This window comes from Rhinatrema bivittatum, chromosome 11 (genome assembly GCF_901001135.1).
Source record: "Rhinatrema bivittatum chromosome 11, aRhiBiv1.1, whole genome shotgun sequence".
Classification (NCBI taxonomy): Eukaryota; Metazoa; Chordata; class Amphibia; order Gymnophiona; family Rhinatrematidae; genus Rhinatrema; species Rhinatrema bivittatum.
Window position 1 is genome coordinate 47,334,451 of NC_042625.1, and position 21,613 is coordinate 47,356,063.

The window sequence follows — 21,613 nt, forward strand, 5'->3', positions numbered from 1 at the left end:
GCTTATTCCATTAGGGCTCAGGCGGTGTCATTAGCAGAGTACTTTTTTTGTCTCCCGTCAACATTTGCCGAGCTGCGACGTGGTCCTCCTTACACACTTTTTTTTCAGACTTCACTGCATGAATGTGCATGCCTGGGAGGACACAACCTTTGCGCATGCGGTGTTGATTAGACCACGACCAGCCTCTTGCCCTGTTCTGGAGTAGCTTTGATACTCCCACGGGTTCTGGATTCACCTGTCCATATGCCAAGAGAAGAGAAATTGCTACTTACCTCATAATTTCCTTTTCTTTAATATGGACAGGTGGATCCACTTTCCTGCCCTTGGCTGCCAGATGATTGTGCTATTGTTGTCCTGCGTGGCTGCGTGTTCCAGGGGTTACTGGTAAGTGTTAATCCAGTCCCTAGACTAGTGTTATTACACTCTGTGTTTTCCTATTAGCTAAGTGCTGGAATGGTTCTCTGTTAATAATAAAGTTTTGTTAGTTTGTTTACAACTGACTTTTGTAGAGAATACTGGCGGGCTGATGTCGGTGCAGGGGTATATACACCGTGACATCAGTTTTGCTCCGTCTCCATCTGCTGGTAGAAGTGCATAACCCACTGTTTCTGAATCCACCTGTCCTTATTAAAGAAAAGGAAATTATCAGATAGGTTGTAATTTCTTCTTCCTCAAGTCTTATGTTCTGAATTTTTTCTTTTGGTAGTTATTTCTGTGAAGCTACCATTCATCTCTTCATTGTTGTACCCTTGCAGTTTAGAAAGAAATTCAGTTTTAAAGAGAGAGAGATTTGTTTTGTGCAGAGTGATGATTTTCCAGTCATGGTGTCTTGTTCCACTGGGATCTTTTGAACTTTGAAACTTTCTAATACAAAAAGTGAATGAAACTTGTCCTTGACTGTAAAGTGTACAAGCAACATAGATCCAGTCTAGCTCAAACCCATGCCCTCACTCCCTAGGCTGGCAATGTAAGAATGATGAGAGTGAATCTGGAGCAAAGATTCAGGCTTTATAGCTCTGCTTTCAAGTGGTCTGAGACACACCACTTAAAACTTCTGGGACAGCGGTTAATAGAGCAGCAGAACTTTGCTTTGGCTCTTTGAATGTTTGTTCATGACACCTATAGTCAGGATGAACCTTTTAGTTAATCTGTTCATGGCTTTCTATGTGGAGTTTGGTTTCTGGTTAAGATTCATGAAGTTAAGAAGTCAGAGATTTGTTTAAAGACCATGGCACAGTACCCTTTTATATATTTTTTAAATCTATGTGTACAAGTGAGTCACAATTGAAAATGTTTAATGCTTGGTATCATTTGAACCCCACTCATAATCCTAGAGTTTGTGTTGTAGAGGCTACCTTTAGATATCGCCAGCATCAGCAGGAGCTGATTGCCCTGTCATGGGATCGGGCTTCCCCTGGTGGGCCGGTCGCTCCTATCATGTGATTTTATTTTATTTTTTAAACTTCCCGGCCAAAGAAAATAAGTGGGGCTGCTGCAGCCCAAAGAGAAACTTGTGGGACTGTGGCAGACAACTGTGCAAGGCCAGGAGAGAGGCCTGCAAAGCCGTGGCAGAGCCCATCCTGCAGTGGCTGGGAAACAGCTGTGCGGGGCCGGGTGAGCTGTGCAGGGCTGGGGAGAAGCCCGTGCGGCCGTGGCCAGAAGACAGCTGTGCGGAGCCAGAAGAGAGGCCTGCAAGGCCGCGTAACCCTCCCCCTCAACTTTGTAGGAACCGCACAGTAGCAGTGGCTTCTTTCCACCTCCCTTTGGGCAGTGAAGAACAGTGCTGCCATCCAACAGCGGCAAAGACAAGGCCCAGAAGAAAGAGGGAGGCCTGAAAGCTGTAGGTTTGTATGTTTGCGTGTGAGAGAGCGCGCCTTGCATGTATGTATGAGTCAGCCTGCATGTGGTAGTGTGTGAGAGCCCGCATGTATGCATGAGAGAGCGAATGAGCACGTGTGTCAAAGCCTGCATATATATGACAGCGACAGAGCCTGCATGTGTGTGTGAGATCCTGCGTGTGTATAAGAGAGTGAGAGAGCCTGTGTATGTGACAGCATATATGTGAGTGAGAGAGCGCCTGTGTGTGTGACAGCATGTGTGTTTGGGGTGGGGGGGAGAAAGAAGATAAAGATTGTGAAGCCCCCCTTCCCCAATCCACAACAATCTGTGAGTGACTGGAAATCTAAAGATCCCAGATATGGAAAGCTGGAGATTTTTAATCCTATTATTTTAAATTTCATGTGTCTGCTGTTTGAAATATTGGGAGTTTGGGAAATATTTAAAAAAGTAAGTCATTTTAATTACTGGATGTTCATTGGCTGTTGCCTGCTTGACATATTTATTCTTTTTATAAGTATGGTTTTAATATTACGAATGATGTTTGCATTTCTTGCTTTATTGCTTAATGTTTTATGAGGAGTGATGATGTTTCTGTTTTTCCATTGTTGCGCTGCATAATAATAAAGTCAGGCTTGCTGTGGTTTCCAGAACATGTGTGTGAGCGAGAGAGTGAGCCAGTGAGCATGTGTGTGAGCAAGAAGACTATTTAAACTAGTAAACATGTGTGAACCAGAGTTTGTGAGCCAATCAGCATGTGTGAGAATATATGGAAGTTTGTGTAAGAATGAACATGTATGTTAGAGTATGTGTATATAGGGAAAAAGGAGAAAGTTCGTGCACATCTCCTATCCCTGATTAATCCACGACCATCTCAGAGTGACTGAAGACTAAAGTTCCTAGGTATGGAGAGCAAGAGATTTTTTTTTTTTAGCTTTAGTTTTAATTATTGGGTGGTGGTTGATGTCTGCTGTTTTGAAATATTTTATTGATGTTTGGAAAATTAAAAAAAAACAATGATGTATGTTTTTAATCATTGGATGTTCTATTCATCAGCTGCTTAGAAATATTTATTTCTGTTTTCTTTCCATTGTTGCACTGCATACAGAGTCTGTCTTGTTACGGTTTCCAGTTTAGTTTTTGGCTGCATGTTTCTAGTTTTGCTTTCTTTTTATTCTGTATTTGGTGAGGGTCTTTCTGTGTTTTGCATGTGTGACTAAGGTGAGGTATTCTGCTAGCATGTAATTTCTGTAATAGGCACTTAAGCTTGGCTTGGTTTTTTTCCCCTAATATCAGGTATATTGGTTTTTTAGGGCCTAGTGTAATATTTGCAGTGTTGTCTTTTCATAGATAGGGTTGTTACTGTTTGAGTGCTGGCAGTTAGCAGTGTTTTCATATGGGAGGTTTACTATATTGTAATTCAGTTTACTTAAAGCTTTCTGACGGCTGACATGCTTTACAATAGTCCCAATTACATATGGCTGCAAGTGTCTTTTTTTTTTTTTTTTTGCAGAGTTTTCTGGTTGGTACCACAGTGGTGCATGTAATTAATATACACATTATAAGTGATATATTTACCTTAGAACACTGAATATTCTTTTTTATGTAAAATCTGTTACTATAAATGCATGTTTTTAAATTATTTGTGGGAAGGGTGGGGCTAGAAGTGTGTGCAAAACTAAAGTTCACCTATGATACCTAATACCCTTGCACCAGCCCTGGCTGCACCGGCTGCACAAGAGAAAGCAGGATTCCATCTGGAGCTATGCTACTTTTGGTTAATGGTTCTCTCCATTCTCAGCCAGGGCTTAATTTTCTCTTTTTATAAACCCAGGGACTAGTATGGATCACTTCTGGTCCCTTCTTCCCCTGGAAGTTGGTAGGCAGAACACAGCCTAGGAACCATAAACGCAGCAGACTGTGTAGTCTGCACTCAATGGATATGCACTAGAGTGGTGGGAGAGTTGTGGAGAAGTGGAGACAAGCTACAGGCACAGGAAGGAAGGGAGTAAGCCAGGCAGAAGTGCCTGTGCAATGTTGGGGAGGCTTCTGACCGAGGTGACTGTACTGAGCTCTGAGAGACGCAGCTGGCTGTGGAATTGAGTCTCCTAGAGAATGGGATTTGGAAAGGGAGGGGGCTGCTGCAGAATGGGGAAGGGCTGGCAGCAAGCAAGAACTTTACACCATGAGGCAGTAGTGTTGCACTCACTGTGTGAACAATACAAAAGTAGCTTTGTCAGAGAGAGTGCATGTGTGTCTGTGTCACAGAAAGTGAGAGACACACACCCATACACTTTGTCTACCCTACATACTTTGTCTGTGAGAGAGAGTGTGTGGGCATCTTTCTCTCTGACAGACACACACACACACACATACTCTGTGTGTGGGTGTGTTTGAGAAAAAATATATGTCTTTGTTGGTGTCAGTGTGATTGTGCCAAAGTTTCTGCAATTTTGAAATCTGTTTGTGATTGAGGGGGTGTGTGTCTGATACTGGCTGGCGGTTGTCATTACTTGCAACTGGTTCAAGAACCAGACTGGGAATCCAGGATATATCTCTGTAAGAGAGATAAACAAATGTTTAGGGGGCCTAACCAATTTGCATGGATGATCAGGGGCTGCAGCTCTGCTCACCCATGGTCTAGAATGTCCTCAACTTCTTAGTTATTTAGGAAAGATGAAGTTTATTTTGGAGATATTTTGGCTCAATTCTACTGGGTTCCAGGGTTGACACATGCTGCAGGGAAAGTGCATGAGGGCATCAGATACCCCCATGGGCCAGTTTTGAAAAAAATCCCCTGGGCCGAAATTTTCCTGTAATCCCCCCCTGAGCATCAGAGAAACATTTCATTTTACATCACAATAGATAATCTATCTGTCACTGTCCTATCCACTTATTGTTCTTAAACTTTTATTGGCTGTGAATGTATTTCATTCTACAAAATTTTAACTCTAATGAAAGAAGAATATTTAGGATTGATATTCAGAAGTGGTACACTGTTGCCTTGGTAACTAATTTTTTCCCCTCCTTCTGTTGCAGCTGGTTCTGCTTGAGGCTGCTGCCCTGCTTTCTCTAGACTTACTAGTCATAGTGGGTGATGTCACAGCATCTTTAACAGTCAGATCCTAATACTCTACTAGGTGTGTATTGCTTGGTTTTCACTGCATGCTTTCTGATGTTGCATGAAGGGATAGCATTCTCTCTAAGGCTGTGGTTGTGGTGTCCTACACTTGGTGCTGTATTTGTGATGTTGGTTCTTTGTATTGTGAAGCTTTGAATACATTTTTTATTTTAGTGGAATCTTGATAAGTTTCTCATGTTAGGAAACATATTCATTCACTGTACTGTGTGTTGAGCTCTCTCTCGTAATAGACGATTTAGGGTACTCGTTAGTTCCTAAAATGCTATTCTCTGCTTGTGGGGAGCAGTTAACACAGCATGTTTTCAAAGCAACAACTTTCCATGTTCTCACAGTCTGTGAGAAAACAAGACCCAGTGGTCATTCTAGACCTGGGTAGTTGAAGCCTTGTTATAGCAAGTTATATCAAAGTTCCTGATAGTGAAAATGGGGTCAAAATTCAGTGTATTTATATAACATTCAAAATGATTTGATGTCACATATCCTGGGGCAGAGTTTTCTGCTTGGATGTAGAATATTCCACAGCTTATAGCTAGACATGATTCATGTATATATAAAACCCCATAAAAAAGGATGAGATGTGAACTTTGGAGTTTCTTGGAAATTAGTAGAAGAAAAATTTTAACCAGTTTATAATATCACAAAAATATTGGTGCGTTACTCAAAAGTTTGGATTACTGCCTTCAGGGAATGCTTTAATTTTTAATAGGAGTCCTGAAAAAGATGCACTTAAATTGAGTCAGTGTCCGTTTTTTGTGATGTGTGATTATTCTGTCAGAAATACCTAGCTTTCTAATTGTCTCCTGCTATGAACACAGTCCCTAATAAGCCCAGCTTTTTTCCTGAACATGTGAAGTATGTCTGTTGTGGTAGTGAGCACTGAGAGTTCATGTGAAACTGTTGATTTTATTTGCAAAGTCACTACTTTACAAAGTATTTGTATCCCGCTCCTAATGTTTGGGGCAGATAACAATATTACAGGCATAAAAACCATTAGATTTCACATGCATAATTAACAAATTTACAAAGATGTGAGAAAACGTAATTATGTCCTTTCCACATCTGGGGGCCTATAGAATATAGTGCGCTTGGTTGTGTAGGCACAACCTAATCCCCTTATGCAGTAAGGGAATTAGCACCTCCACAATGCATGTCCAATCGCGGAAAAACTAATAGCGCTCATCACATGCAAATGCATATTAATGAGGCTATTAGTTACCCAAATTAAAAAAAAAAAAAAAAAAAGTGCGTCCAATATGTACATTTTTGCACTTAGAAATTAATGCCTGCCTAGAGCAGATGTTAATTTTTTATCACTCCCAAAATTTGTACAGAAAAGCAGAAAATACAGCTTTGCTATACATCCTCCTACTTAATCTTATTTTGATATTAAGTAGGAGGAACGAAAGATTTAAAAAATTAGTTTTTAAAAAAGTGCCGGCGGTCAGGTTTGGGAAACGGACTCTCGGTTAACCAGCGTCTGTTTTCTAAACATGTGGCTGTGCACCGATTTAGAAAACAGATGCCGATAAATTTAGGGTCCGTTTTCTAAACTGGCGGACGGCCACAGATAGCTGGCTTCTCTTGGGTGCACGCTGTCAAGGAGGCGCTAGGGGCGCACAATTGACCCTAGCACCTCCTTGACAGCGCAAACCCTAATTAAAATATTGCATGACGCCCCACGAGAGGTGCCTGGGGGCACTTTTTTTTTTCATTGTCCCCTGATGTCTTGTTTTCCTTTACACATTGATAATACAAAGTGGCTGCATATCTGACTGATCTGTGTTAAAATATTAATTGAATACCATGCATGCAATATGTAACTAGAGCCATAGTGCATTTTCCAAAGTGAAAGCCAAGATCTCTGCAGTCATTCTGTTCTTTGCAATTAGAAATGTTTCTGCTTTATAATGTACTTACTTCCTTGCTGTAATAATATAAAACGGGAAGTAGAGTTTGCTTCAGTTTTTTTTTGTGCAAATTGTGAAATGTCTTACAGGAAATGTGCACACACAAAGTTAGTTTGTCAAATGTACAAATTGCAGGAGAAGTTGAGATTGTGAATCTTGGTGTCCACCAGTGTGCTCACTTTAACATGTGAAACCATTGACTTCCATTGTGTTGTGCAAAAGCAAAATTCCAGGTGAAAAGTTGTAAATGTTTATCCTGCATTTTATTTCCACAGTCAAGTGAATCTGCAGAAAGTTAGAAACTCTTGTCAGACAAGTTGCATCTAAGTGATCAAAAGGGCTTAAGTGAATTCTGTCCAAGGTTAGCAATGGTTTTGTTCTATAGAAAATACCTGGATTGCTAAATTTTTATTTCAGATAGAAAAAAAATGGATATCTGGAATCTTTAGAGTGACCCTGGAGCTGAATTCTTACAATGGATGTTTGCTTGAGTACTTAGTCAAACATTTTTAAGCCTAAACCAAAGTAAATTCACTTTTCTTTTATGTATAAATGGAGGAAAAGACAACAGCCCACCACTGAAGTACAAAATATCTTTAATCATGGGTCATAAAAACCTCCAAAATTATTTATAGCAAATATTTAGTGAATCTAACTAAACAATGGTACAAATGGAAGTTTCTTGATACAATTTAAATGCCTGATGTGTGGATATTTTGTCCTTGAGGTACATTTATATCATTTTGAGTTAGGTACACAATTTTTGCACTATTTGAGTTTGGATAAATGTGTATTCACTATTTAAAAAAAAAAAAAATTGGGGAGTTTTTTCATGACCCATGATTAAAGATATTTTGAACTTCAGGGGTCTTTTTCATGGTGAGCTCTTATCTGAAGTCTTTTATTCCATCAACCTAATAAATGAAGCTTGACCGACGTGCCGCAAATGCGCAGTAGAGAGCAGCTCTACTGCGCATGTGTGGGCAAGCACGTCTGTCTCAGCGAGCGTCAGCTGAATATATCAATATGGTGTCGTCGAGCTTAGACGAGGAGCAGCGGCGTCGAGCAGCGGCAGCCAGTAGTGAGGGAGGAGAGAGTGAGAGGGAGGGAGAGAGAGGGAGGAGAGTGTGTGGGAGGGAGAGAGGTAGGGGGTGGGGAAGAGTGAGGGGAGATGGAGAATGAGGGGGAGGTGAGAGACAGAGGGATGTGAGTAAGTGGAAGGGTAAGAAGTTGTGGAGCAGAGAAAAAGGGAGTGGAGGAGGGCTGAGGAAGAGGGGATGGGATTGAGAGAGGGTGGGGAGTGACTGAGGGAAGGGGAGGGAGGTGGGAGTGACTGAGGGAAGGGGAGGGAGGTGAGAGTGAGGGGAAGGAGGCAGTGGGAGACAGAGGGTGAGTTAGACTGAGTGGAGGGAAGGGGGAGTGAGGGAGAAAAAGTGTAGAAGGGTGCTGTGTTCGAAAATGGACTGAAAAAAAATTTAATGTAGCACTTAACGGCTTGTTTATATATATAAACAAGCCGTTAAGTGCCACATACCTTTTATGTTGAACCTCCAACTTGTACTCTATCTGAAATAAAAATAGAACTTGAATTTACTCTTGTTTAGGTTTAAAATATTGAATTATGAGTGGCATTAATTTTGGTTTATATAGCATTACTACTCTGCTGTCTCCCTTATATATCTTTTTGCTTGAGTCCTTGGCACATACCTTTTATGTTGAACCTCCAACTTGTACTCTCTCACCCTTCACCTAACCCTTTCCTTTACCCTGATTAGTTAACAGGCAGGAACATTTGAGAACAAACATGGATGACTATGATATCAGGTCTGCTGCTAGCATTCTGGCATCTGTGAAAGAGCAAGAAGCTCGTTTTGAGAGGCTGACCCGTGCACTTGAAGAGGAACGGCGCAATGTCTCCCTGCAGCTTGAACGTGCAAATGTGCCCGCTGACCACATGAGCATGTGCAACATTGGCAATGGTCAGCCACTGGCAACTGCGTGGCAGCAGCTAGTCCTGCAGGTAACCTGCCTGCTTAATCTTAATTTTGCTATAAATCATGAATTCCAGAATTCTCATTTGAGAAAGTCAGTTCTTTCAGGTCATTGTCCAGAATTTGTTTTTCATTCTGTAGTGTTTTGTTGCATTGTGAAATACAAAACACATCCTCAGACTGGGATCTATGGTATTAACTATTATGTCTGAACTAGTCTTGTGTATGTCACCTTCTCAAGTTCTTAACACGTTCTAGTATTTGTGCTCCTATATTTCAGCAAGAAAGTAAACAAAAACAACCAAGAAAATGTAAGACTTGCTAAGTGTCCTGGCATTCAAGTTGTCCATTTATTGCCCTTGTAATAGCAGTTGTTTGTACCATTTTGTATTAATGAAAGTGAAAACCTACATGGTGAATCAGTCTCTGATTTGTAAAAGCAGTGCATTAACTCTGAGTGGGGCTTTTTTTAACCTTTTGGTCTTTGAGTGCTTGAAATGTTACTCTTTTATGAAAAAGTATGACTCATAACCAGTGTTATTTGTGGTGTTTGAAGAAATGTAACATTGATATTTTCTTCAGTATTTTTATAGGAAGATATTTATTCATATTTGAAACTTAGAAATATTTCTAGCAGAAAGTTAATTGTTAACCGTGTTGAATAAAAATTAATTAATTTAACATAATGAGAAACTTGTGACTCAGAAGCCCTGCGAATCCCTTTAAAAAACAAAAAAAACAATTAAGCTCTCTTTATGTGGATTTTTCGGCCCTTTCCCCCGTAGGAATCATAGTAAGTTGGCGTTATTAATAGCGTACCTGAACTACTTCCTCCCTTTTTGGATATGCAGAATCACTCTTCTGATATCATTAGCATCTGAAATTAGGAAAAGGAAGCCACATGAGCATGCTGCTTGCATGATGTCAGCTTGAATTAAGGGTAAGAAGCTTAAAAAAGCTTGTCCATCTTTCAGTCACTATACTAATTCCTTTAACTATGTTTAAAAACAGAAGTAGAGGAAGCAATGGGGAAAAGAATTAGTAACAGAACATTAGAGATCTATTGTATTTGGTTAGAAACAGCTCTTAATGTTTATACTCATTGCAAAGAATACTGTGCATGAATTAGGTTCACATCTATGTAGAACAAAAAAATTACATTGGCTTTGCACACTTAGCCTTACCCTTATTTCTGTGTACAGATTAAAGGTTAACAAAAACAAAAAAAATATATATCAGGTGATTTTTATTTGGCTAATTTAATACATTTCTTGACGAGCTTTTAAAAGCTAAACCTCTCTTCAGGTCAGAATTCAAATGAGTGAAAATGTAAATCACTGTGGCTGTCATAAATGAAGCAGAAGAGGGAGAAGGGCTATGGGCTGGTCTGGTGGATGATCAGAAGGTGACAGCAGTATAAACATATGGCTCAAAATGTGATAGGAAACCTATGTCTTTGAGCTTATTTTTTTTTTTTCATTAGTTCCAAAGTGTCTAATTTCCTTATCAGTAACATTGTACATGGATGATGATGCTCTTCACAAACACTATTTAATATATTTTCTGATGCACTACAGCCCTGCTGCACAGTACAGAACAAACTCTCCAAAGAAGGGAGGGAGTAAAAGAGGGAAAAGAGGAATTATATAGACCAGTCACTACAGAAATCAAGTTCATATCTCCTAAAGTCAGATAACAGCAAACATGAACATTGGCAGCTTTTCTCTCTTACTGGCAGTACTGTCATTCTGGTTGTAGGCACCCAGAAAGAACTGGACACATTACCACACCACTTGTCTCATCTCACCCATGTGAAGGAGACACGAAGGACGTATATTTTCCAGATGTGATATGGAATCAAGCTATTTCTTGTTTGTCTAGATAATAACAAGTATGGTCAGTACACAAGAGGCTCATTTGCTTAGCCAGACACATGCAGATTTACCAAGATTTCATCAGGTGAGTAGAAACTCAGATCACACATCCCGCCGGTCTTACATTAGAAACCCTTAATATGTTTCATTAAAGGCATGAACGGTGAAACATGGTCAAGGACCCTTTAAATTCTTCTGGAGTGACTCATTTGTAGTCATAAATATCCTTTTCTTTCCATGGCCCTTATGTGATTTCCTTTATTCCCTGATTTATCAGAAGAGATAATGGCAGCAACTGGGCCTGCATCTCTTTTATCTGGAGGTCAGGGCTGTCCCCACTACATCAAATCCAAGGATGTACATTGGATTGTTCTGCTAGCCACCTTGGTAAGTTTCTGTATTTGTACTATTATAACAAATGTAACTGTGAATAAAACGCAAGGGGACAGTTTATAATCTATAATTGTCCTGTCTCTGCATGCTGTTTGTGCTTGTTTAATTATAAGTAATATTTTGCATAGCGCATTCCTAAACTTGATTACTATTGGTTGCGTGACATCTTTTTCCTTGCTTTTTTTCTGCAGTCAGGAAGAAAATATGACTTCCATGCTCTTGGCAGCAGCGAACTTATAGAGGACCACATTCATACCAGCCTCATAATGGAGAAAAGGAGTGAACTGCAGGGCATCCCCATCTTTTATGTTAACCTTTGTTTTCTGTTATACTTTTTTGTGTTTTGTATACTTTTGCCACTTTATGTATGACATATAGGGCCAGATTTTAAAAAGGTTATGAGCGTAAAGCCCTGGGATGCGTGTAAGTCCTGGGGCTTTACTAAAGGGGTGGGGCCAGAAGCCTGCAACACAACGGCCATTGCTGTTGTGTCAAGGGATCACGTGCCGGCAGCCTGCCGGCGCGCACAAAAGGTAAAAAAAAGATTTTGGTGGGTGGATTAGAGTAGGGCTAGGGGGAGGAAAGGTTAGGGGAAGGGGTGGGAAGGTCAGGTTAGGGGGAACGAGGGAAGGCAGCGCGGCTCAGCGCACACAATGTGCACAATTGTGCACCCCCTTGCGCGCGCAAGTTATAAAATTGGGTGTACATGTGTGCATGCCGGGTAGCGTGTGCACATGTACGCCCGCGCACACCTTTTTAAAATCTACCCCATATTCTTTAGTACAATATATGGTAGACAAGATATGAATATTAATCTGCTAATTGTGGTGGTAGAGGGGAGAGTGTCAAGTAAAGAAGGGGTGTGAGTGTTTGTTGCATGATGTAGCTTCTATGCTAAAGATATGACTTAGTTTTACCGACTGCTATAACTTGTCATTGTGCCATTTGTGCTAATCTTGTTGTATTGTGTGACATTGTTGTGTGTGTCTTCTGACATCCCTACGGTCATGTGGATTCATAGCCCCAGGGTTTAAGCTATGCTTTGTATTTGAGTAGATGATGTGGATATATGTAAAATAGTTGATATACATGTAGAAAATGAGTGTAGTGAGTGTGATTGAATATATACAAGAATGAATGGTAGAAAAGTCAGTTTAGATTTATATGAGAGATGTATAGGCTAATTTGGCATGTGGGTAGACCAAATAAGACTAAAGACAAGTGTCATGATCCTTTGTATGGAAAAGCAGCACTGTCCTTTTAAAAGAGGCTTTTGCATGGTAACTTTTAGCCAGTGTTTATAAACAGGATTCAATTGTAAAAGGTTTTTGGGTGCTGTTTATTTATTTATTTGACAGTTTTATATACCGACGTTCTGGTAACATAGTTACTGATCACTTCGGTTTACATTGCAACAAATAACTTGACAATATATAGACTAATGTCTTACAATGAACAAGGTAGGATGAACTTGGATAAATAAATAATAATAATAAATTAAAATGAACATGGGAATTATAATTTAAATACAATTTAAATACAATAAATTTTAAAGAAAATGAGTATAATTGCTGGTACTGACTATGTCGAGGCTGGTGTCGATAGTGATGAGGTTAAGAGCTTGGTTGTTGGGGTTAAGGAAATGCTTGGTTAAACAACCAGGTCTTGAGTCTCTTTTTAAAAGTAGGTGCTGATTGTACAATTCTAAGGTCTGGTGGGAGAGAGTTCCAAAGTTTAGGACCAGCGGTGGAAAGAGCTCTTCGACTTAGTGATGTTTTGAGAGGATGGGCCTTTAGGGTGTCTCTCTGGGCTAGTCTAGTTGGACGGGAGGAGGTGTGAGGCTGTAAAGGAATGGTGAGGTCAATTGGAGTAGAGTTATTGATGATTTTGTGGATTATTGAAAGGGTTTTATAAAGGATTCTATGTTTGATAGGGAGCCAGTGAAGGTTTTTTAAGATGGGAGTAATGTGGTCCCTTTTGCTGGATTTAGTTAGAATCCTCGCAGTGGCGTTTTGTAACAATTGTAGAGGTTTCAAAGTGTTTGCGGGTAGACCAAGCAACAATGAGTTACAGTAGTCTATTTTTGAGAATATAATTGTTTGTAATACATATCTGAAATCTTTGAAGTGTAGGAGGGGTTTTAGTCTCTTTAATACTTGAAGTTTAAAGGAACCTTCTTTTATAGTGTTATGGATGAAGCTTTTATAGTTCAGTAGATTATCCATGGTGACGCCAAGATTTCTGACCTGGGTGGAAAAGACTGGAGGAGATAAGGTGTGAATATTAGGTGAAGTGTAGTTGCCATCTGGAGTGATGAGAAGGAATTCTGTTTTGTTGGAATTGAGTATCAAATTAAGATTTGTTAGGAGGTTATTGATAGATGAAGACAGGAATTCCAGAATTGTAAGGTATTTTGCAATGAATCTCTAATCGGGATAAGGATTTGGACGTCATCTGCATAAACATAGTGTGTAAGATTGAGTTTGGAAAGGAGGGAGAAGATAAATGTTAAATAATGTTGGAGATAAAGAAGAACCTTGTGGGACTCCCATGGTGGATCTGAAAGGTGGAGATTCTTTGCTGTTGATTTTGACTTTGTAAAACCTATTCTGGAGGAAAGATGAGAACCAGTTGAGTGCGGAGTTTTTTATGCCAATCTCTGTAAGATGATCTAAGAGGATATCATGGTTCACTGTGTCGAAAGCTGCTGATAAGTCGAATAAAATGAGGAGGGAGGATTGGTTTTTTTCTGAGTTCAAGAGAATATTGTCTGAGGGATTCGGTGCTTCTAGATTTTCGGAACCCAAGTTGAGATGTTGAGAGGAGGTTGTTGGTTTCCAAGTATTCGGCGAGTTGTTTATTGACTAATTTTTCCATGATTTTGGAGATAATCGGAAGATTAGCTATAGGGCGGAAGTTGGCTGGGTTATCTGGGGAAAGATTTGGTTTTTTTTAGCAAAGGTTTCAGGATAGCGAGTTTGAGTGGAGTGGGGACGAGGCCTTGTAAAAAAGAAGCATTGATGATCTGTGATATGGGATATGAGATGTCTTTGGCTATTGCAATAAGGAGGTTAGCTGGAATTGCATCAAGTGGGTGGGAAGAAGGTTTAAGTCTTTTTAGAACGTTTTCAATTTCCAAAGTGGAGACAGGTTCTAGGATCTCAAGACTTGCAGTGATTTGTGGAGGGGAAGGGAGAAGATGAGGTGGGGTAGTGGTTTTCATTTTCTTGAGAGGGTCAAGGAGGTTAGGAATTTTGTTCTTAAAATAGGTGGCAAGTTCAGCAGCTTTACTTAATGCATTGTCATCCGGAAAAGTGAAAGCGGGTTGTTTGGTAAGGGATGTCACTAAGGAGAAGAGGGCTTTAGGATCAAAAATAAAGTTATGAATTTTTTGAGAGTAGAAGTCCTTTTTTGACTGAAGAATGGAGATCCTGTATTGGTGCATTAGAGATTTAAAGGCCATGAGGTTTGAGGTTGAAGGGTTCTTGCGCCAAATCTTTTCTCTATTCCTAAGATCACGTTGTACAGATTTGAGCTTTGGAGTATACCAAGGTTTTTTTGTATCTTTGTTGGTTTGAATAGTTTTGGTAATTAGTGGACAGGTGAGGTCAGCAACTTTGTTTGTGATTTTGGACCAGGAGGTTAAAGCTGAGTTGGCGTCCGTGAGGTCAAGAAGGTTTAGCTCCTGAGATATAGATGGGAGATGATAGTATCTGGATTGCAGAGTCTTCTGAATTGGATTGTAGATTTTTTGGGGGTAGTAGGAATTGTTTGGTTGTTTTGTAAAGATAAGTTGATTAACTTATGGTCTGACCAAGGTATTGTCTGGTAGGTAATGTTAGAATTGAGGGTGAAGTTATGATTTATGAAAATAAGGTCTAGGATGTGACCAGCTTTATGAGTAGGTTCATTTATGAGTTGTTTGAAACCCATGGAGTTGAGGGAGCTGAGGAAGGCTTCACAATTGGATGAACGCGGTGTGGCATCTACATGGATGTTGAAATCTCCCATCAATACAGCTGGTGAGTTGGAGTCAATGTGTTTAGCTATGCATTCTATTAAGGGCGAAGGATCTGAATCTAAACATCTAGGAGGGGTGTAAGTGAGGCCAATTTGCAATTGGGAAGATTTAAAGACAGCAAATTCGAAAGTTTGAGAAGAATTGGATATGTGAAGCGATTTAAATTTCTTTTTGGCTGCAAGTAGAAGACCGCCACCTCTTTTTTTCAATCTAGGGATAGAAAATATATCGTAAGATTGTGTTGGAAGTTGGTTGTTATCTGAAAGAGCAAAAGAGGTTCCTTGTACACTCCCAGATCATCACAGACTCCTGAGTTTTACATCCCTGCCAGAAGATGGAGACAAAATTTTACTGACACTGCTACAGAACCTTGAGTGCCACCTACAGTCCCTCTGTATTTCTCTGTTTCCAGCAGATGGTAGATGATGCAAAACCTGCAGTACTGCAGTTGAAAAAAAGAAAAAGGAAAGAGAGCCTTCCTCCCAGGGGGTTGCTAGGTCCTGGTGGGACCATCCCCCCCCTGGTTTGAGGTGGACAAGCTGGGGGTTGGTGACCTTTTAGTATGCTCGGTCCTTGGCTCTGTGGGGTGCAAATCTTGTGGTCCAGATCCCTCCCCTTCACGAGGCTGCTGAGTCAGCTTGAGGCACTGTGAAGCAGCTTGGAAGCAGCTTATTTCCACTTGCAGTTCTGTGTTCCAACCTAACCCAGGGAAGTATGCTTAATTTTGGTTTTGGCTGTAAAGTTGTTTAAAAAATAAATAAATAAAGGAGGTTTTCAGGATTCCTCCTTGCAGTAGCTGGTGTATTTTTAGATTGCTTTATTTCAGCGGCAGAGCGAGTGCGGTGGGTGGCTGTAGCTGAGAGGATGCGTGTGGTTGCAGCCACATGTAGCATGGCATGCAGCTTGGTCTGCCCTGCTTGCAGGTCAACTCAGTCACGGCTCAACTGGGCCATGTTGTGCACGGGCTGTGGTTTGGACAGTGAGGCATCTTCAAGGAGACTTGCCACCACATTGAAAGAAAAATGGGTGCTCGCTCCTGCTCCTCAGTCACGTCGGGGTTCACAGCAGGCCAGGGCTTCTCTCCCCATTGGCGCAGGAATGGCGGCCATTTTGCAATCTTGGTCAGCTTGTGCAGAGCTGGGGGGAAGGGGGCAGGGGGATTCCCCTCCAAGGCTTTCCCCAGCATTTTTGGGCTCTGAAGGGGAGGATTTTCCTGAGCCCCTCAGCTGATCTCTGGGTCCACATGGCCTTTTTCCACAGACTTTATTCTGTTGATGCATGAGGCCTATTTAGCTAAGCAGAGCTCTTTGAGACACGATGTGGGACCCAGGCCCGTTCTTCAGAGATTCTGTTTCTGGGTCACAAGCTTGGGCAGGCAAAAAGTAAGCAGCCTTCGCCCGTCCAGCCAGTATTTGACCTTGCCTTGGATTCAGGAGATGCAATAGATGATCCTTATGATTCGGATGCTGATACAGAAGCGCCAGGGGTGCCTCAGGGGGTTGATATGGCCAGCACAGATCAAATGAAGGATCCAGAGGAGATGACCCAGGGTGGTCCATTTTTTCATAAAGAGGAACTGTGGCCCTTGATTCCTCAGGTTCTTCAGGAGCTTGGACTTAAGGTCGCTCAGGAAGACTCTGATTTTGGAGGGAGTGGATACTGTCCTTGGATGGCTTGAGGGGTCCAGCAAAAGCCTTCCCTTACCACAAGTCAGTAAATAAGTTGGTGGATCGAGAGTGGGATTCTCCCAAGGCTGGTTTGAGAGTTGGGAGGGCTATGGCAAAATTTTATCCAATTGATGCTTAACTAAAGACGACTATTCCGATAGTGGGGTCTGCTGCTTTGAGGGGACATCCAAGATCTGAAGTTGGAGGTTTACCTCAAAAGGATATTTGAAGTTTTGGCCCTGAGCTTAGGAGCGGCCATTTGTACCAGTTTTATGCAGCGGGCTTGTCTGCACTGGGTCCAGCAATAACAGGAAGCTAAGCTGCAGTCAGGTGAGTATGCGCAGAAGGCTGTGCGCTTGGCGGTTGATGTGGTGTACAAAACAGATGCTCTGTACAACCAGGTCAGGACGTCTTCTAGGATCATGATGTCTGCAGTATCAGCCAGAAGATTGTTGTGGTTGTGTAGCTGGTTGGCGAATGTGTGGTCCAAGTCTCAGTGAGGGTCTCTTCTTTTTAAAGGAAAACTCTTGTTTGATGAGGACCTAGAACAAATAATGAAGCATCTGGGGGAAACCAAAGTGCACAGATTGCTGGAGAATAAGCCTAAAGGTAGAAGATTCAGGCTCATTCCCATTTTTAAGATAATGGAAGGTTTCGCCTGGCCGGGGGGTTTTCAGGGTCTCAGAAGCAATCCGCTCCCAGAGGTCAATCCTGGGGTCAGTCCCTTTGAGAAGTTCGAAGACCTTTCCAGGACACCACAAGGGGAAATACAGCTGGTTCAGAATTCTGGTAATGAAGCGAGGTTGGTCCATTCCTTTATTCCAGCCGTAGGCAGGTGCCTGATGCTGTTTTATGAGAAGTGGACCAAAATTACCACAGACCAGTGAATTCTCAGTGTAGTAAGAGATGGCTTCACTTTAGAATTTGCTTGTCCCATTTGAGATTTATTCCTAGTTTTCCACTGTGGTCCCCTTCACAAACAGCTGGCAGTTCAGGAAATGCTAGACTGGTTGAAGAAGCTAGGCGCCATAGTCCTGGTTCCCTGCGAAGAATGAGGTACAAGAAGGTATTCCATTTACTTCATCGTGCCAAAGAAGGAAGGCACTTTTCACTCGATTTTTGGATCTAAAGAGAGTGCATGCAGCTCTGAAAGTTCCTCATTTTCGTATGGAGACCCTGCATTCGGTCATTGTGGTGGTGCAGAAAGATGAATTCCTGGATTCTTTAGATTTGACTGAGACATATCTGCACATGGCCATTTGGCCGAGCATCAGCAGTTTCTGTGGTTTATGGATCTGGGGCAACATTTTCAGTTTTGATCTCTCCCGTTCAGTCTAACGATGGTGTGCCACGTACTTTCATAAAGGTTAATGGTGGTAGTAGCAGCAGTCTTGAGTCAGGAAGGAGTTCTGGAACACCCCTATCTGGACGACTGTCTCATTCGGGCAGAGTTGGAGGACCTTTTGTCATCAATTGGTACAGAAAGTGTTATTGCATCTAGAATCTCTCAGCTGGGTGGTGAACCTGGCAAAGAGCCACCTTTGTTCCCTCGCAGTCCCTGGTGTATCTGAGGGCTTGCTTCGATATGCAGAGTGGTAGAGTTTCTCATGGAGTAGAGAATGCTGAAGCTGGAGGGCAGATTCATCGGTCGTTGGGACTGGTGATGCTCAGGGTCTGGGACTATTTGCAGGTCCTGGGCTCTATGGCTTCGACCTTGGAGTTGGTACCTTGGGGTTCGAACATATGTGACCTCTTCAGAGAGCTCTTCTCTCCTGTTGGAATCCGCTGTTGGAGGAATTTCATCTTCCCCTTCCACTTGAGGAGGTCAGCAGGGACAGTATATCATGGTGGCTCCTTCGGAACCATCTGGAGTGTGGTATGGAACTGGAGTTTCTGGATTGGATGATTCTTACCACCGATGCAACCTGTCTGGTTGAGGGTGATGTTTCAGTGTCAGTCAACACAGGGATGGTTGTCCAAGGAGGAGGCTTTTTGGTCTATCAATTGGTTAAGAGTCCAGAGTGGTACATTTTGTTTTACTTGCCTTTTTGCCATTATTAAGAGATCGATTGATAAGAGTCCTGTTTGACAATGCGACAACAGTGGCCTATATCAACTGGCAGTGAGGAACCAAGAGTTGGGCAGTAGCCCAGGAGACTCAGGAGTTGATTCTTTGGGCGGAGCAACACAGAGAGAATAACAGTATCACACGTTGCAGGTGTGTAAAACGTGCAAGCGGATTTTGAATCGTAGGGTATTTAACCCTGGAGAGTGGAAGCTATCAGAGTAAGCAATTTTTATTTATTTAACACTTTTTTATACCGACCTTCATAGTAATAACCATATCGGATCGGTTTACATAAAACAAGGGTATAACTGAAGCAATAAATAAAAGTAATTAACAAGAGAAGTGAATAAGGCAAAGTTACATTTAACAAGGAGTAAAAAACTTGGGAAGCTTAAAAGCTGGAAGAAAGGTAAAGGCAGAAGGTAATAAAAAAAAAAAAAAAAAACATAATACAAAAAGGAATTTGGGTTAGAGCATAAGGTGCTTTAACCAGTGAGTGCCAGAGTCCTTCGTTTGAATGGTTGGAGGGCCTCAATCTTCTACGTCCAAGTGAGGGAAAAGAAGACTAAGGATTGTCTGGAGGATCATCGAAGGCTTGGTGGAATAGCCACGTCTTAAGTTTTTTCCTGAACGTAATGAGACAGGGTTCTAATCGGAGGCTTGAAGGGATGATGTTCCAAATAGACGGACCTGCTATTGAAAAAGCTCGGTCTTTGGTCGAGGAAAGGCGTGAGGTTTTAGTTGGGGGGTAATTCAGAGTACCTTTGATTATCTCTAATTGGTCTGTTGGAGGAGTGTAGTTTGAAGGGTATTTCAATATATATATATATATATATATATATATATAGAGCAATGCAGCTAATCCGTTAGAAGTGGGGTTGTCCTCACATAGATCTAATAACGACTTATCTGAACACCAAGGCATTCTGGTTTTTTAGTCGGCAAAGGGAGCACAGAGCAGAGGGCGTCAATGCTTTGGTTGTCCCTTGGCCCCGGAATGTTCTACTTTGTCTTTCCTCCATGGCCCTAGTGAGAAATATATTGCAACAGATAGAGAAACACCTGAGCAACGTAATTCTGATAGTACTGGAGTGGCCACATTGACCTTGGTTCACAGATCTCGTCAACATGGCTTTGGACAGACTGCTGTTCTTTGGCCATATAGCAAATCTTTGTCAAGGCCCAATATTTTCAGATCAGACAGCACACAATTATCTAGCGACCTGGCTTTTGAGAGGTGGCATTTGAGATGCAGGGGGTATCCAAAAGCAGTAACTGCCACTCTGTTACAGGCTAGATGAAAGTCCACATGTCTATCGTATGTACGAGTCTGGAAGGTTTTCAAGGCGTGGTGTATCACTAACGAGGTACAAACTCTTAAAGCTACAGTGTCTCATGTTTTGTCCTTTCTTCGGGAGGATTTAGTCAAGGGGTCTGGCTTTTAACTCTCTTAGGGTTCAGGTGGTGGCTCTTGGTTGTCTCTGGGATAACGTAGAGGGTTATCCTCTGTCCACACATCCAGATGTCATACATTTTCTCTGGGAGGCAAAGAATTTGCATCTACTGGTAAGGAAAGTTTTCCCATCCTGGAACCTGAATCTCATGCCTAGAGGTTCGTGTGAGGCTCCCTTTGAGCTGCTAAGGAGAGCAACTCTTAAGGACTTGACCCTTAAGGTATTTTTCCTGGTGACTATATGTTTAGCTAGAAGAATATCAGAGCTACAGTCTTGCCGGGATCCTTTTCTTCAGAGTCAGGGATTTTGTTGCATATGGTACCTTCCTTTTTGCCTAAAGTAGTGTCAGCGTTTCTTGTGAATCAGATGGTGGAGCTCCCCGGTTTTCCAGAGCTGGACTTCTCCATAACTCACGCAAGGGAGTTTAGGCTCTTGGATATGCGGAGAGCCTTGTCGAGGTATGTGAAGATGAGTAATGACTTTAGAAGGTTGGATCACCTGTTTGTTTTGTAGAGTAGGCCAAAGAGAGGTTGTCAAACCTCTAAAGCCACTATCACGCCTTGGCTTAAGGAGGCAATTGGTTTGACTTAAATAGCTAAGGGTCATTGGAAGTTGCTGCACACTTTCACCAGGCACTATCATTTGGATGTTGAGGATCCAGCTTTTAAGACCTTTGGTGATAGTGTTTTACGAGTGGGACTGTCCAGGTCTCACCCTTGTTAGGGAGCTTAAGACATCCCAGCACTGATCTGAGTTCGTACAGGGGGAAAGGAAAATTGGTTTTCACGTAGATAAGCAGCTAAATTAGCCATGCTGTCTGGGTACGTCTTCCGTGCCACTAGGTGGCGGAGCTCTCTAAGTCTAGCAAAGTCTTTCAGCTAGGTGCTCCCTCTTATATCTTCTCTGATTCACCTCAGGCTCCTCAGTCAGTTTTTTTCCGCGCGGCAGTTTGGCACACGGAGCTCTGCTCTCCTGTGAGAGAACTTTGTGAAGAGAAAGAAAAGAGAGAAAATCAGCGTTTAAACATCAAGGTTTGGTCAGAAAACTATTCTCAGTCAGAGAATGCCACGTCCTGGCTTTAAATTTTGCTCCTGTGGCAAAATTATGTCGGCCACCGATGGCCACAAGGTCAAGCGATCGACGCATATTTGTCTGGGGCCATCCCATGACCAATTAAACTGTGTGGACTGCGGACGCATGTCCCCACGCACCCAGCGTCAACGGGCTGCAAAAATGCAGGAACTAGAACTGACTGCAACA

General features: G+C 41.9%; 1 protein-coding gene and 1 long non-coding RNA gene across 11 annotated transcripts in view; both read left to right on the forward strand.

Moving 5' to 3' along the window:
• Positions 1 to 21,613, forward strand: part of ARVCF (ARVCF delta catenin family member) — a 743,011-nt gene that overhangs the window by 363,860 nt on the left and 357,538 nt on the right. For 7 of the 10 annotated variants that reach the window (XM_029572002.1, XM_029571998.1, XM_029572003.1 and 4 more), the window contains one exon: positions 8,661 to 8,905. In XM_029572002.1, coding sequence (XP_029427862.1) covers positions 8,690 to 8,905 — 216 coding nt within the window. In that variant the 5' untranslated portion in view covers positions 8,661 to 8,689. Of the gene's footprint in view, positions 1 to 4,875; positions 4,977 to 7,160; positions 7,247 to 8,660; positions 8,906 to 21,613 lie in introns of all 10 variants that reach the window. The other 3 variants (XM_029572000.1, XM_029571999.1, XM_029572001.1) reach the window with 2 other exon arrangements.
• Positions 10,642 to 11,694, forward strand: LOC115073518. Its single transcript, XR_003852040.1, has 3 exons — positions 10,642 to 10,835; positions 11,028 to 11,137; positions 11,335 to 11,694. It is a non-coding gene; the product is annotated as an uncharacterized LOC115073518 (long non-coding RNA).